This window comes from Phoxinus phoxinus (genome assembly GCF_949152265.1).
Source record: "Phoxinus phoxinus genome assembly, chromosome: 21".
Classification (NCBI taxonomy): Eukaryota; Metazoa; Chordata; class Actinopteri; order Cypriniformes; family Leuciscidae; genus Phoxinus; species Phoxinus phoxinus.
This window is the reverse complement of record NC_136896.1, coordinates 11,234,348-11,248,747: the sequence shown is the minus strand read 5'-3', so window position 1 is coordinate 11,248,747 and position 14,400 is coordinate 11,234,348. Positions and strand designations below refer to the sequence as shown.

Genomic DNA, 14,400 nt, shown 5'->3' with positions numbered 1-14,400 from the left:
AAATAACACTAGACCGTGGAAAATCCAATCATTAGTTCCTCTTCATATCAACATAATGCATTAAACATGATGGTTTTCACACAAACTGGTCTATTTGAGCAAACTAAATGCATCTTTCTGTTACTAGACAAGTACCGGTATCAAATATGTTGTACTGTGTTTTGTTTGTTGTTGTTGTTGGTTTTCAGTTGTTTCTGGCTGAGATTGTGTGTGTTAGCCCATTCTGTTGAAGGAAAGCTGATTGGAGAGGGTCTGAAATCACTTGAAAACACTGAAAACGCTAATCAAACTGTAACAGCCTAAGATATGTCTGTGTAAGTAAGTCTTTTTTATTTATTTATTTATTTATTGTTTGTCTCATGTCAAGTCTAGATGTACTAAATTTTCCCAAGGTCGCCCATTTTATCTCAACAGTTTTCAGCATTTGTTTTTAAGTGTTTTTACAGTGTATCTAGCGATATCAAGCTTTAGACACGTTCTGAAGGTACCCGAGTAGTTTGGGGACACACCAATGCTTCGTTGATTTTCAAATCATTATTTTTCTTTTGTCCCCAAAACAATATGGCTGTACTAGCAACAGATATTTTTTGTGTTCTCTTTAGCAAGTCAAGTTGCAGTGTGGTTTGGTTGCTACAGAGATCTATTCTAGTGAGCAAAATATTGTTGTTTTGAATCCTCATGAAATATCCCAGTTTTGCAATGCACATTTAGATTTTGTGTTTCTTGACCACAAGCTCTACAATAGTTGTACACCACAAGCAATTGTTGTAATTGCAGAAGTTTTTCTTTAGATAAAGTAGGTGCTGTGAAGATCATTGGGTCAGTTTAATGCATATCAGCATCATGTTACATTGGCTGGTGCTTGACACGAGACCTTTGTGTAATGGGTTTGTTACCATTTTCTGACTGTCTTCAGGCATATCAAGTATATAATTTTCCATTCCCACCCAAGATACACACATGAACACACAACAGTCTTATGAATTGCTGATGGCCATCGGAAAAACACTTGCATGACTGGAAATATTTGGGTAAACTGAAACTGCCTTTCCCATGATTTTTTTCCGATGTCTTTCATCGTAGTTTGTCACCCTGCACCCCTACTCCACTGTTCAATGTGTTTGTCAGGTCTTTGTCGGTACTGCTAGCTGAAATAGCTCCTTCCCCTTGAACAATGTGCAGATTAGCAAGGCCAGCCATGCAGTTCTCAGAAACCTGATCCCCTTTATGCCTCTGTGTGATTGTGCGGGAAGTCAGACTGTTGTCAGTAACTGTTGGTGTTCAGCGGGACATGCGGGATCATAGAGGGACACTTGTGTAGGCTGGAAAATTGGTGGAAAGACTAACACTTGAAACATTACGGGGGTGAGGTGGTCACACTACACTCTGCATATGGATAGACTGATCATCTTTTGTTGCGTACCAATGTTTCCATTTGGTCAACTTATATTTTTGACCAATATTTAACCATTAGAAGAACTGTACAGCTGAAAATAAATCGCTGGTTATTAAGGTTTAATATGGTCTCCTAGTCTGACCATCCAAAAAAATAAATGCCCTAAACCTCTCTACCAGCCTGAACAGACTGGGAGACTAGCTAGGACAAGTAAACCAGCTTAGGATGGATTGAGATTGGTTTTACATAAAACATTGACGAGTTTAAGCTGGTATCTGGGGTTTGAACTGATCAAAGTTAGTCATATGGTGGTCCAAGCTGATCATTGGCTGGTCACTATTTAACCAAGAAAATGTCAACTGAGTATATATGGGACATGAATTCAATTTACATAAAAAAACTTTACAAAGCTGAGGACTTTGCCTCATTTCAGAGCACCACTGCATGCCACTGACTCATACATACACACTTTATAATACATTTGATACATTTTTAATTTTCTGTCATTTACTCACCCTTATGTTGTTCCAAACCTGTATGAATTTCTTTCTTCTGCTGAACACAAGACATTTTGAAGAATGCCGTCAATCAAAGAAGTTGATGGTAGCCATTGACTTCCATAGTATATTTTTCGTGTATGGAAGTCAATGGCTACTGTCAACAGTCTGGTTACCGACATTCTTCAAAATATCTTCTTTAGTTCAACAGAAGAAAGAAACTCATACAGGTTTGGAACAACATAAGGGTGAGTAAATGACAGAATTTTAATTTTTGGGTGAACTATCCCTTTAATCGAACACACCGGAACCAGCTGATCAATGTCTTTAGGATTACTGGAAGGCTACAGGCAGGTGAGTTTTTATCAGTGTTGAAGCTAAACTGCCAGACAGTGGCTGCATCTGAAATCGCATACTTTTCTACTATATAGTAGGTAAAAAAACTGTACTTATAAAAGAGTAGGCAAAAAGCTCCCGGATGACCTACTTCTGGCGAGATTCTGAAGAGTGCATACGACAGACACTTTACCATCCCATGAGGCCATAGAGGATTACCCATCCATGACCTAGAGTGTGACATCATATCCTGTTGCCCATATTTGTGGGGGCAAAATTAATTTTGCATACTTGAAGTCTGATGACTGCACCTTTACTATCACCCACATTGAAACCGAATAAGCAATTTAACGCAAGTAAAAAGTTGTTTATTTACATTTGACAGAAGCAGCTTGGCAGACAACAAATAAAAGCTATGCAGCAGTGTATATATTATGCTATATATTACATGCAAATATGGTATAGTCAAATTGAGTTTCACATAAAAAGACCTCCGTAGTCAGCTGTGGAGCTTTTCGGCCTGCAAGGGTCCTGGAGCAGTTCTCCTCCAGACGTGGTGATCGCTTCCTCCTGGAGGAAAAGCAGACCGTCAGCCAACGAAATCAACATCAGTCCTGGGACAGCTAAGCATTAGCAACACTATCAATTCTCTGCATCAAACGCACAGATGGAAGGACAGGTGTGCTCGCCACGTTTATGTTCCTCATGCCCCATGGGTTCTGCGATCGCCCTGTGAGCTTGTTTGTCAGTCGTGCTACGACAGTTGTAGTATTCAGTATACAGAAAAAGTTCAGAAACCGTATCAACACTCCAGTCTTCAGTGTCACATGATCCTTCAGAAATCAATCTAATATGCTCATTTGATGCTCACAAAACATTTCTTTTTATTATCAATGCTGAAAACAGTTGTGCTTCTTTGATGAATAGAAAGTTTAGAAAAGTTTTTACTGTTACGTTTGATTAATGGAATGAGTCATTAGGGGTGTAATAATATACTGTGGATAGTGACACTATGTATTGTGTATAGTTCACCCAAAATGAAAATTACTGTGTGAGAAAAAATTCAAGTGTTCAGATTTTAAGTGTCAGCTCTACATTATATTCAACATTATAAATGCAATGGGGGAATATTTCTGGGTCATAATAATGCCAAATGTCTTGTTACCAGTCAAAAGTGGCCTACATTATTTTAAATATATCTAGTTAGTGACATTTGGCTAAAATAATTCTGTATTATCAGCTTCAGAATCATGAATATTTTTTATCCTGGTGTCACCATTGTCCTGTGTATTAGGTTACCAGCACCAAGTCCAAGCCTATTCATTTACACCCACAATGTAATATCAAATTTACCATTTTAATCAACAGTACATTTTACCATATGTCTTGGAGTATCGAAATAATATCGTATCGAATCGTGACATGAGGGTATCGTTACACCCCTAGTCCATACTGAATAAAAGCATTCATTTCTCACTCAATTTTTTTTTTACTGAGCCCAAAGTTCTAAATGACAGTATATACAATAGTACGTACATTTGATATATTATTTTTTTATTATTTTTATCTAAATGTTATCCTGTTTTTTATCCTGTTTTTTTTTTTCTTTGTTTAATTTTTTTGAAACGTGATGAGACATTTTGTCATTTAGCCTACTTAGGAGAATGTCAAACAGTAACATTTTGGTAACCTGTCCTTTACTTTAATAGACATATCATGTTCGATTTCTTGCTAGCTAGCAATCTCTTAAATCACCTTCCTTGTCTACTCCAGGAAAGAGGGCTTACCTTGTGGAAGTCAATGAGGTCAGCTAAGGTGGCGTGACGGTTCTGGTCAACGCCTAGGAAGCTGTAATAATCACCCGAGGCGTCAATGAGGAAGTGCTTAAAGCCAAAGGTGGTGCGGCAGGACAGCGTGTAGCCCCAGATCCGTTCACTCACTCTGACCAAGAAACAGCCTTCCGCGGCATTGGTCAGCAAAGCCTCTGACTCCTGCCGTGATATTATTCCTGCAGGGGTTGGAGATGGGTGACAGTGAGAAAGACAGATGGAGAGCCAGAGACGGGACGAGGCAGAGTGACAGACAGGAGGAGGCAGATATTGAGTGAGAGTGCAGGTGTTGTGCTCTGATCTTGGAGAGACGCTGGCAGCGTTCTCGTGTTTCCTGGTCGAATAGCGTCACTCAGCTGGTCGTTAATCTTATCAGTGTCCAATCAGAGGCCACACTGTGGCTCCACTCATCCTGACACAAGCTTTGTATTATTGAGTCTTTCTGTCTGCTTCTTTCCTCCTCTCTCTGTCTCTTTTATAATTATTTTCTCGATTTAATCGATGTTTACTTCAGTGCAACCACTGAACTACTGCTCGTCCCCACTAAACTGTGAGTCCATTTCTAAAAGACTCCTGTCAACGTTGCCCCATTGCATTTGAACACTGTGGAGTGCAGCGTCAGCGTTACCCTAGCGCCGGTCAAGCGTTGTAATGTGCCACTTAAAGTTCAAACAATTTCAACTCTTAACTTCAAATGACCCCGTTTGCCACTGACCTTTTGAAGTGCAGTCAATGTTCAACAGACAGTTCTCACAATGTGTCTATTTTCACAAGCTTTTGCTAGCTTTGCACGTTCGCTTGTAATTTTTTATAGGCCTATGATTTTGTGTCTTGTGCTTTTTCATCTAGTTTGGGGTTGGTTTTTTTTAATATGCTCACCAAGACTGCAATTATTTTGATAAAAAAATACAGTAGGCTAATATTGTAAAATATTATAAAAATATAAACAGTTACGTTCAATTGTAATATGTCTTAAAATTTAATTTATTCCTGTGATGGCAAAGCTGAAATTTCAGCTGCCATTACTCCATTATTCATTGTCACGCGTGATCCTTCAGAAATCATTCTAATATGCTGATTTTCTACTCATTTTTTTTTAATCATGGCCACGAATTAACAATTAGTTCCCACAGCTTACTAATATGTCAGATTTTGCTAATTGTGACCCTGGACCACAAAACCAGTCACATGTCGCATGGGTATATTTGTATATTGTATGGGTCAAAATGATCGATCATTAGGATATTAAGTAAAGATCATGTTCCATGAAGATATTTTTGTAAATTTACTACCGTAAATATATAAATTATTTTTGTGAGTGAATGCAGGCAGCACAATCGCGAACATAAATGAACAACTTTAAAAGCGATTTTTCTCAATGTTTCGATTTTTTTGCACCCTCAGATTCCAGATTTTCTAATAGTTGTATCTCTGCCAAATATTGTCCTATCCTAACAAACCACATCAATGGAAAACGTATTCATTTAACTTTCAGGTGATGTATAAATCTAAATGTCAGAAAATTGACCCATGTGACTGGTTTTGTGGTCCAAGGTCACAATTCGTCCCCTCGTTTTAAGTAAATTGTGCATACTGTATAATAATTTCTTCCCTCCTTTTACTAAATCACAGGCACATTTTAATAATTCGTTCCCTTTGTTTAAGTTCAATCAAAATGAGGGAACTAATTAGTTCAACGTTTACTAAAACGAGGGAATGAATTAAGTCGTGAGACCGAATTCTAGTTTACGATCTTGTGAAATCGCCCTTCCTTTACATGTGTAGAGGTCAAAGTGCTGGATGATTGTTGTGCCGAAGCTCTGACGTAAGACGTGAAAGATCCTTAAGAGTGGTTTAGCTGTCTTTACCGTGGAACCAGGGGGCGATGGTGTTGCTGCTTCGCTCATAACCTGCGCGTCTCGGTCTCTGCTCCTCTTTAAACCAGCGAATGATGGATTCTCGAGAGTTTGGCCTAGGTGGACGAATCCAAACCGGGCTGAAAGGCATTGGAAAACAGTTTTGTGATGTGTGGTTAGCCTTCAAATGTTAAATTGTTCGTTTCACTTAATTGTGGCGTACAGTACGGGAGTGGTGTGTTTTGTCTGGAACGCAAGTTACGCTATTCAACTTAAAACAATGAAAGCAATATCACACTCAACACAAATGCATAAGGTGTGGTTGGGATCATTTATCATTGATTTGATTATTGATTTTACCATTCAGTGAGTGACTGTGTGACTGGATTGCTGTAACGACGGTGTTGTCTGCGCCTGTAATGGCCTGAAGGGAGTTGGCCAGCACTTGTTACGGGTGAATGGCTGGCCTCAGCTGGAGGGGTCGGATGTTCAATGACCGTGCCGTGCCGTCGTTGGTGACCCGATCCGTTCGGGTGCGTCTTATGGAACATGCCGCTGAGTCCAGCCACCAGGCCCTTCTCGATAGCCCGCAGAGACTGGCGCTTGTATTCATCTCTAGCCCGTCGTGCCTTGCACTTCATCTCCTCATCCGCCGCCTTGGAGCGTCGTACTGTGGGAAGTGGAGAGAAATTTGAATAGAAATAAGCTACTTTATATTAGAGCAGCCAAAGTTCCCATTTTCTTTCCCATTCCGTTTGTTCTCTCACATTGTTCCTGCCATTCTTTGTCAACTCTCTCACTCCTCTTTTCCTCCTGCTTCAGAGAGATGTACAGCTCCTTTGCTCTCCTCTCCTCAGTTTGGCGGATTTCTTCCTCGCCTCTCTGTCTCTCTTCCTCCTCATATTTCTGTGAGAAAAGGAGAAAGAATCAGCCCTTGCTAACACAAAGGCACAGAAGTTTCGCCGCCGCTTGCTTTAGTTTTTTCATTTTCGGTGCCATTAAGCTGGGAATATAAATGATTAATTCGGTGGACAATGTCATTAACCCAAACATCAGTGCTTTCAACTCTATTATAGATCAGGCGTACAAATGTTGGCCTTGTGTCTCAGAGATCACTATCTACATTTGGAGAGGTTGCCAACTTTTAAATAATTCATTCTCAGAACATGGAACACATAGCAATTAAGCCTAATTAACCTCAGTCTCTATTGTAAGACCGTAATTAAAGGCCTGGTTGAAGAATAAATGCTAGGACCCTTAACTATATTGGATCTTGTGTCACAACTGAGCCGTCGAGATCAAGATTGTTATGCTATTTTGGGGGGTTATAAATGTATTATAAAGTATGTATGTGTGAGTCAGTGGTGTTCTGCAATGAGGCAAAACATTTTTAACATTTAGTTATACTCGTTGACATTTTCCTGGTTAAATAAACATTATTTACACTATAAAAAAGTACTATTATATTTTGTATTTTTACATTAACAAAGTAATTAATGTTCTGTTTATTAAAACCATAAATCTTAAGTTAGTGTTTTAAGCATTTTCCCATTTATTCCAAATGAAGAACTAAGGACGCAATGCAGTAACGAATTTAGTTTATTTGTGAACTGATGTTCAGCTGTTATTTTCTTTCAGGGGAGGCAAGAGAGACGTGCGTTTCGCTGTTACTTTATATGATTCATACACTTTTAATGTCATATTTTCTAATATTTGTGTTGTTTTATTTTTGTATTGTGGATTGTTTTGTCATCCAGTTCTTTTGAGGCACTACCGCCTCCCATGTTTCCTCGGAGGAAACGCCTCTGGTGTGAGTGTGTGTTCGTTTTTTTTTTGGTCTTTAAAATCTAAGAGGACACGAGGCATGAAGATTTATTCAACGGTTTGTTTAGGACTGTGTCCCCCTTTCAAAAGTTGCATAAAATGTTCTCTGGTTTTGTCATATCTATTCAAAGAAACATATTCCAGCCAAACCCACCTTCAGTTCCTCTCTAATGCGATCTTCCTCTTCTTCCTGCTTGGCTGCCTTTCTGTCATCTGTCTCCTCCTTCCATTTTTCTGCCACGAAGCGAGCCTTCTCTTTCGCCATGGCATCTCGAAACTTCTTTTCAATCTTTGCCTCCTTCACACGCCTCAGGAAATTCAGCAGAGCTTGAGTGATACACTTTCTATCCCCCTGTACTTCTATCATTATCACCCCCCCCCCCTCTCTCTCTCTCTCGCTCTCAATTTTTAGCTGAATCACATCTGTCAATCTTCACCCACCCTCAGTGTCCCACTGCACCCGTCCCTTGACCCTGTCCCATGGTTTTCTCACCGGAGTTCCTGTGCCTCTCGCTGGGCCTGCTTCCTGGCTCTCTCCTCCATCAGCTCTTCCACAATGTCTTCAAAGGGCTTGTCCCCCGGGGCCTCCCCCATAACCCATACCCATACCTCTCCATCTGATCCCAGAAGCCACTGAATGCCTCTGCGGTCGCCTGGGAAAAGACACCACACGGCAAACAGTGAAATGATAGTTTGAGGAAACACACTTTCCAGACCCATCAGACCGAATTCAGATAAGATAAAGACAAAATAACACAGACGGCGCGACAAAGCTGGAAGAGATTATCCTACTGGGATCCTTTGTTTGCTGCGGGAACATGACAACTGAACAAGATAATGGAGGAACTTTTGAAAACAAGGGGACATTACTGTCAGTGCAAAGACACAATCTTTGATGTACTTTGATGCAATGCACTTGCATGATCTAAATCTAATCCAGCTCATTTGCACCACTTGTATATGTAGATATATAAGTAAGCCATTTGTAGACTGATTTCCCCAAATGGTGTTTACACTATGGTTCTGTTGAGCTTTCAACACAGTGTTGTCTTTCAGCATCCCAACCAACAGCAACATTAGAATAGTTCTTGAGTTTGAGGCAGGACTGTCTCTTTGTCAGAAAAAGGGAAGACGGATAAGTGTTAAAACCTGTTTTAAAACAAGCATTATTTTTGCAATTTCATTTGGTGATGGAGCAAAAAATTACACATTTTAACAATATATAAAGAAAGAGTTTTCTAATTCTTTGTAAAACAGTTCTTAACTAAACTTTAAAGGGTAAAGAAATAACAATTACGATAACTTATGATGATCCTTTTTTTTTTTCTCAGAAAGAAATGTATTACTTTTATTCATTAAACTGGCCACAAGAGACAATATGCAATAGCTATAAATACTGTATAATAAAATAGAAAAAAATCATATATTTCATAATATTACTGTATTTTCTTATAGAATAAACGCAGCCTTGGTGAGCATAAATATGAACCCTATTAAAGTAACAGACATAACATTGCGGGATACATTTTTTTATGTGTTCATATCTGAATCTAGCATTGAATTATATTTTAAATGGGATTATTTTCAGAACTAATTTTCTTTTCTAATATTTGGTTTGAAAAGTATACTTGTGTTATCTTTAAATAATGCCACTTGGTTTGATAATTTATGTAATCATTAGATGCAAAGACATACATCATACATTTTTAGATGTGGCTTAAATGTTAAAATACTTAGAACCTCTGTTTATTAAAAAACATGTAGACATGATCAAATAAATGTACAAAATGGCCCCAGGACTCACTCTTCCTGTTTAGAGCTTGGCTGGTGTCTCTTCCCTCCCTCTTGTTCCAGCGCAGCACCTGCTCCTCCCGAATCTTATAGAAGAGGATCTGCTTCTGCTCTTCGTTGAGTTCAGCCAACAGGTCGGGCTCTATATACATATCCTGAAGAATCTGCTGCATCATCCTGACAGACTGCCAAGGATATGTCCTCCACGAAATCGTTTGACCTTTGTCTCTAGTCACTGCAGACTGTAAGTCCAAGTGTCTGTCTGTCTCTCAGGATCAGTCTTCAATGGCTGAGGAAGGCCTAGGGTTTGTCCAGTGTAACGCACAGCTGATCTAAATCTCTTTTTGAGTGCGGCATTACTACTGTAAGACTTTCTTTCCTTTCACCCTCCTTTTTATATACTTCTCTGTTCGACAACTGTTGATCACGAATGCATCCCTTCCTTTAATCTTGACCCGAGTAAGGTCTCTGTCTCTCCACCTGCAATGGTGTTTTGTTCTTGCGTTTAGATCCATTATGGGGTTTAATTTCACCCTCTCCGCCCTCTATCTGTCTCCCTGCTGTGACCCTACAGGCCAGCTGTGTGTGACACTACTACCTGTGTGTGACAGCTCTACATGTTTTTTTTTTCCCAGTTCATTTCCAGGTTAAGATATATCTGCGGATGTGATTTTAGATTAATTGCCTCACTCAAAAATAGTTTTCTCTCAGGCTACACCTCTGTCACAATAATTACTTCAAATGTTAGATTGATATCAGCTATTTGCAAGCAATTACTCAGCGAGGTTAAATTATGAAACAGACATTCTATTACGAGAGAAACATTTGTAAGTAATTATGATTGCAACATGAAAAATTGAGATTAATTGGTATACACAGCAGTATTTATGTTCTTGTGTGGCATGTTATCTGACCTGTCCCTTTCTCCCTACTTTTTCACGGTGTAATCTTACATCTGCGACTCATATTGCAATAGGCCTGCACAAGCAGATGGCGTTGACCCACCCACGCCCCCTCTTTTAACCCTGGACATTAGTTAGTCCTTCAGAAGACAATAATGTTCTGACTTGCCTTAAAGGGACATAGGTTCAACAAGTACAATTTGCGTGGCCTCGTTTTCAGTTTTATTGGTTACATTTATCTGTTTACAGGCTGTTTAATGTCATCAGTCTAATTGCCACTCTTATGACTTTTGTGCCCGATAAATACTCTGATTGCATCTGAATATTATGTCAATTATTTTAATGTTTAAAGAGATATCGCCCACATCGAGAACAGAAATCAATTAGGTGGATCTCAGATCCTTGTGGAATAGGGTGGACCTTTATTCTGTACCTCTATCAAATTATTATGAATGGGTTTTTAAACAACCTCTTAGACGACAAGAGTTAGTTTTCAACTAAAAGCGGAAGACTTTTTAATGCGTTTTGGCCGTTCGTTTACATGACAACGGCGGTTTGGGTGCCTGAAAACGCAAACTTTTGAAACGGGTTTCAAAGTGCAAGTTTTTGAAAACGGTCTGTTTAAACAACAAAAACGCGAATCTGTGAAAATGATGACGTCAGGCACATGTGTATTACGTGTTCAATTTCGCCCACTAATGGCCTGGCAGCAGAATACAGTGTTTTTAGTCGTTTTCGCAAATCCGTGTGAATGGGGATCGTTTTGACAACTTCTCATTTAAGTATATCGCTGTCGTGCAAACTGAGACAGGGGTGTCCAATCCTGCTCCTGGAGGGCCACTGCAGAGTTAAGCTCCAGCCCCAATTAAACACACCTGAACCAGCTAATCAAGGTATTACAAGGCATACTAAAAAACTTCCAAGCAGGTGTGTTGAGGGTAGTGAAAGACATGAAATTATATTTTGTCTGTAAAAAAATATTTCACTCCATTTTTTGGGAGCTTGGGGGTCCCTGATAATATATCCATCATAAAATTACCCTCCGCAAGCTCACTGTCAGAGAAAATGACCCTAACTGCTCGATCATTTTCCTTCCACCCATAAAATGTGTCCATTTCCTATAAGTGTCAGTAGATAGTAAAAACATTGAGTATTGGTGCAGAAAGAATGTTACGAACGCACATGAACGCCACCACAAAGTCATAATTACGAGTGGGATAAATGTATTTCTGAATGCTGACAGTACGTAGTTTGCATTATGTGTACTGTTAATGAAGAAGAGAGATAAAGTTAACCAGAAAACACTACTCATTTAGTCAGTTTATGAGCTTATAGGCTTGAGTGATCATTCTCTGTGGCAGCATAATAAAAAAATCAACTAGACACATAATGTGCATTCTTTGAGTTTTATTTTAAGTTATTTCAATTTAAAAAGTGATATTTATATTACCATTCGGTGGCACTGTGTCCCATGTGGCTTTGCTTCCTGAAAGGACTGCTCCACCCCCAAACAAAAGGGGCGGTGAGAGGTCCAAAAAGGTAGTTTGTTGCTTGAGGGCAACACTATGCCATAGAGCACAGGTGTCAAACTCAGTTCCTGGAGGGCCACAGCCCTACAGAGTTTAGTTTCAACCCTGCTTCAACACACACACACCTGCAATTTTCAAATAAGCCTGAAGGACTTGATTAGCTGATCAGGTGTGTTTAATTAGGCTTGAAGCTAAACTCTGCAGGGCTGTGGCTCTCCAGGAACTGAGGCTACGTTTACACGTGGCCGGCTATTTTCATAAACGGACATTTCACCCCTCTCCGTTTTCAAAAATAACACCGTGCACACATGTCAGTTTTCAGAAAAGTGATCGAACACGAACCCGTGTATATGCTGTCAAGAGCATGCCAAACCTGTAGGTGGCAGTGTCACAAGAAGCTCAAGCCCACGTTAGCCAATCAGAATCCTGAAAATAGTCACATACTGTGACTTCGGCTGCCTAAAACTCAGTTTATCTCAGTTTACATGCAAACATGCAAACGAAGTTTTCCCAAATCTCCACTCTGGCCGGAGTTTTTAGAAAGAATCGGTTTCAGAGACGAATTCTCCGTTTGCATGTAAACGAAGGGCTCAAACGAAGGGAAATGTCTCAGTTTTTCAAAATAATCATGTACGCGTAAATGGGGCCTGAGTTTGACACCCCTGCCATAGAGGGTTCTGCAGGACAGTGGCCCTCAAGGACCGATTTTGGACACCCCTAGTTTAAGACAAACCTATCAACTAGAATTAATTGAACCTAAATGTGCTACCTACGAGAATGCGCTCCATCACCCTGTTTTTATGCACATTTTGAAGTATCGCATCAGAAACGAGTGATGGAAATGAATTTAAACATACTACTCTTATCACATATTGTTTCTCGCCTACTATATAGTAGAGAAGTATGCGATTTCGGATGCAGCCAGGGTCCCCACAGGACCAGGAGCAGGGTTGAAGATTTAGGGTTTAGGCTACCTCGGCAGTAAGGTAATAAACTTGACATTAAAAACACTCTCAAGAGCCTAGCGCATTCGCAAAATAAAATGATGATATATATTTGTAAAAACACTAATTACGAATTATATATAGAAAACAGATGTTGTTATTGTGCAGGTTTGTTTTATTTCTACAACATTAGTAGGCTACCAACCTATTCTCATGAGGAAAAGGTGACAATGTTACGAGTTGGCAATATGAATTCGTATGTTAATCGTTCAAAAAGAGTAGTTTCATGTATTCAAATGTATTTGCTTGAACAGATAAGAAGATCTTTCCCAACACTGGTTCTGTGTAATTGTCTTTCTGACGTAAGTATTTTCATCTCCGTGCCTCTCTTCACCTCTCGTCCCCCGCCGCCCTTTGGACCTGATTTCTACAAGGGGCTTTTCATGTTCTGCATAAAACCCCCATGACCTCATAATTACTCTTCTCTCTCCTGACTATTATTCTACTGTCACTTATTCATCCTGGTCACTATTAGCCAAAGGGAACAGGGAACGAGAGCAAGAGAAACAGAATAAAGAATGAGAGGAATCGAGAAAGAAAGACAATGAACATAAATGTGAGAGTAGAAGTAAATTAATGCATTTAGCAGTCATTAAACTGAAACGTTTAACATTCAAAAGTATTGAAGCGATAATATTTTCACATCAGCTGAAACCTGTCAAAGAGGCTCCTAGCAGAACTCTACACAAATGCTAATTGCGCCATTGATGTAATAATCATGTCTAACAGTGAGACTCGTTATCAAATGCTATTAATCAAAAACAAAACCCTGTCATGCCTGTCCAAAGCTCAGTGTTTACACTAACGCAGCTAATTCGTGGTGGGCGAATTTGGGCAAAAGATCGAGACTAATTATGTCATTTAGCCTTTCGCAATATGCAGCCAGCACTCTGCGTATTATTTCCTTTCCTTTCAAACCCACCGCGGCTTCACTCATCCCGGTAGACTTGCGACCTGAGAGGGCCTCGCTTCCATTATGCGGAAAGCGGTGGCTTTTAAAAATTCTACCGCAGTACATAACATTATCAAAGATGTGCACTGGATGTTCATGTGAGAGCTGCTAAATAAAACAGGAGCACTTTTCATCTTCATCTGATGATCTGTCAAGCCAAATTGGCCCTTATAGACCGCAGAGGACTGGGAGGAGCGGGGCCAATAAATAACAATTATTTACTCCATATGATCACTGCGCATCTCACATCCAGATTGATACTTGGTATGTGTTTATTAATGCGGCGCAGTCACATACGCTGCACTTGTTTGATCTTTGCTGTCATAGAGTGCTTGAATGCAGGCTCGAGCGTAAAAAAATAGTCACTTGTTATAAAATGAAAGATGGAGCGGAGGAGATTTGCATTGACAGCTGTCTAACACCGCTAGGAACTATGGGATTGTGGGTTGCTGTTTACAGCAGTGTCCACTAGAGGCCGCTGTTT

General features: G+C 39.7%; 1 protein-coding gene across 2 annotated transcripts; it reads right to left on the bottom strand.

Moving 5' to 3' along the window:
• Nucleotides 1-2,579: 2,579 nt before the first annotated feature.
• Nucleotides 2,580-12,072, bottom strand: sh2d4bb (SH2 domain containing 4Bb). Of its 2 annotated transcripts, none has more exons than XM_079595270.1 (8): nt 11,882-12,072; nt 8,232-8,391; nt 7,893-8,046; nt 6,682-6,820; nt 6,275-6,584; nt 5,927-6,054; nt 4,017-4,237; nt 2,580-2,799 (listed from the first exon to the last, which is right to left on the bottom strand). In XM_079595270.1, exons 2-8 carry the CDS (start codon nt 8,330-8,332, stop codon nt 2,707-2,709), a joined length of 1,146 nt encoding a protein of 381 aa, XP_079451396.1. In that variant the 5' UTR covers nt 8,333-8,391; nt 11,882-12,072; the 3' UTR covers nt 2,580-2,706. The 2 variants fall into 2 exon arrangements, with proteins under 2 accessions (XP_079451396.1, XP_079451395.1); XM_079595269.1 differs by lacking the exon at nt 11,882-12,072 and adding an exon at nt 9,543-9,790.
• Between the last annotated feature and the right edge of the window lie 2,328 nt (nt 12,073-14,400).

Bases quoted from the DNA above. Each gene is read 5' to 3' on its own strand.
- sh2d4bb (XM_079595269.1), bottom strand. From the start codon at position 9,705: ATGATGCAGCAGATTCTTCAGGATATGTATATAGAGCCCGACCTGTTG. The intron at 8,047-8,231 runs GTGAGAAAACCA...GAATTTCCTGAG, and splicing joins CGAGAGGCACAGGAACTCCG to GCGTGTGAAGGAGGCAAAGA. The intron at 6,821-7,892 runs GTGGGTTTGGCT...CTTTTCTCACAG, and splicing joins GCATTAGAGAGGAACTGAAG to AAATATGAGGAGGAAGAGAG.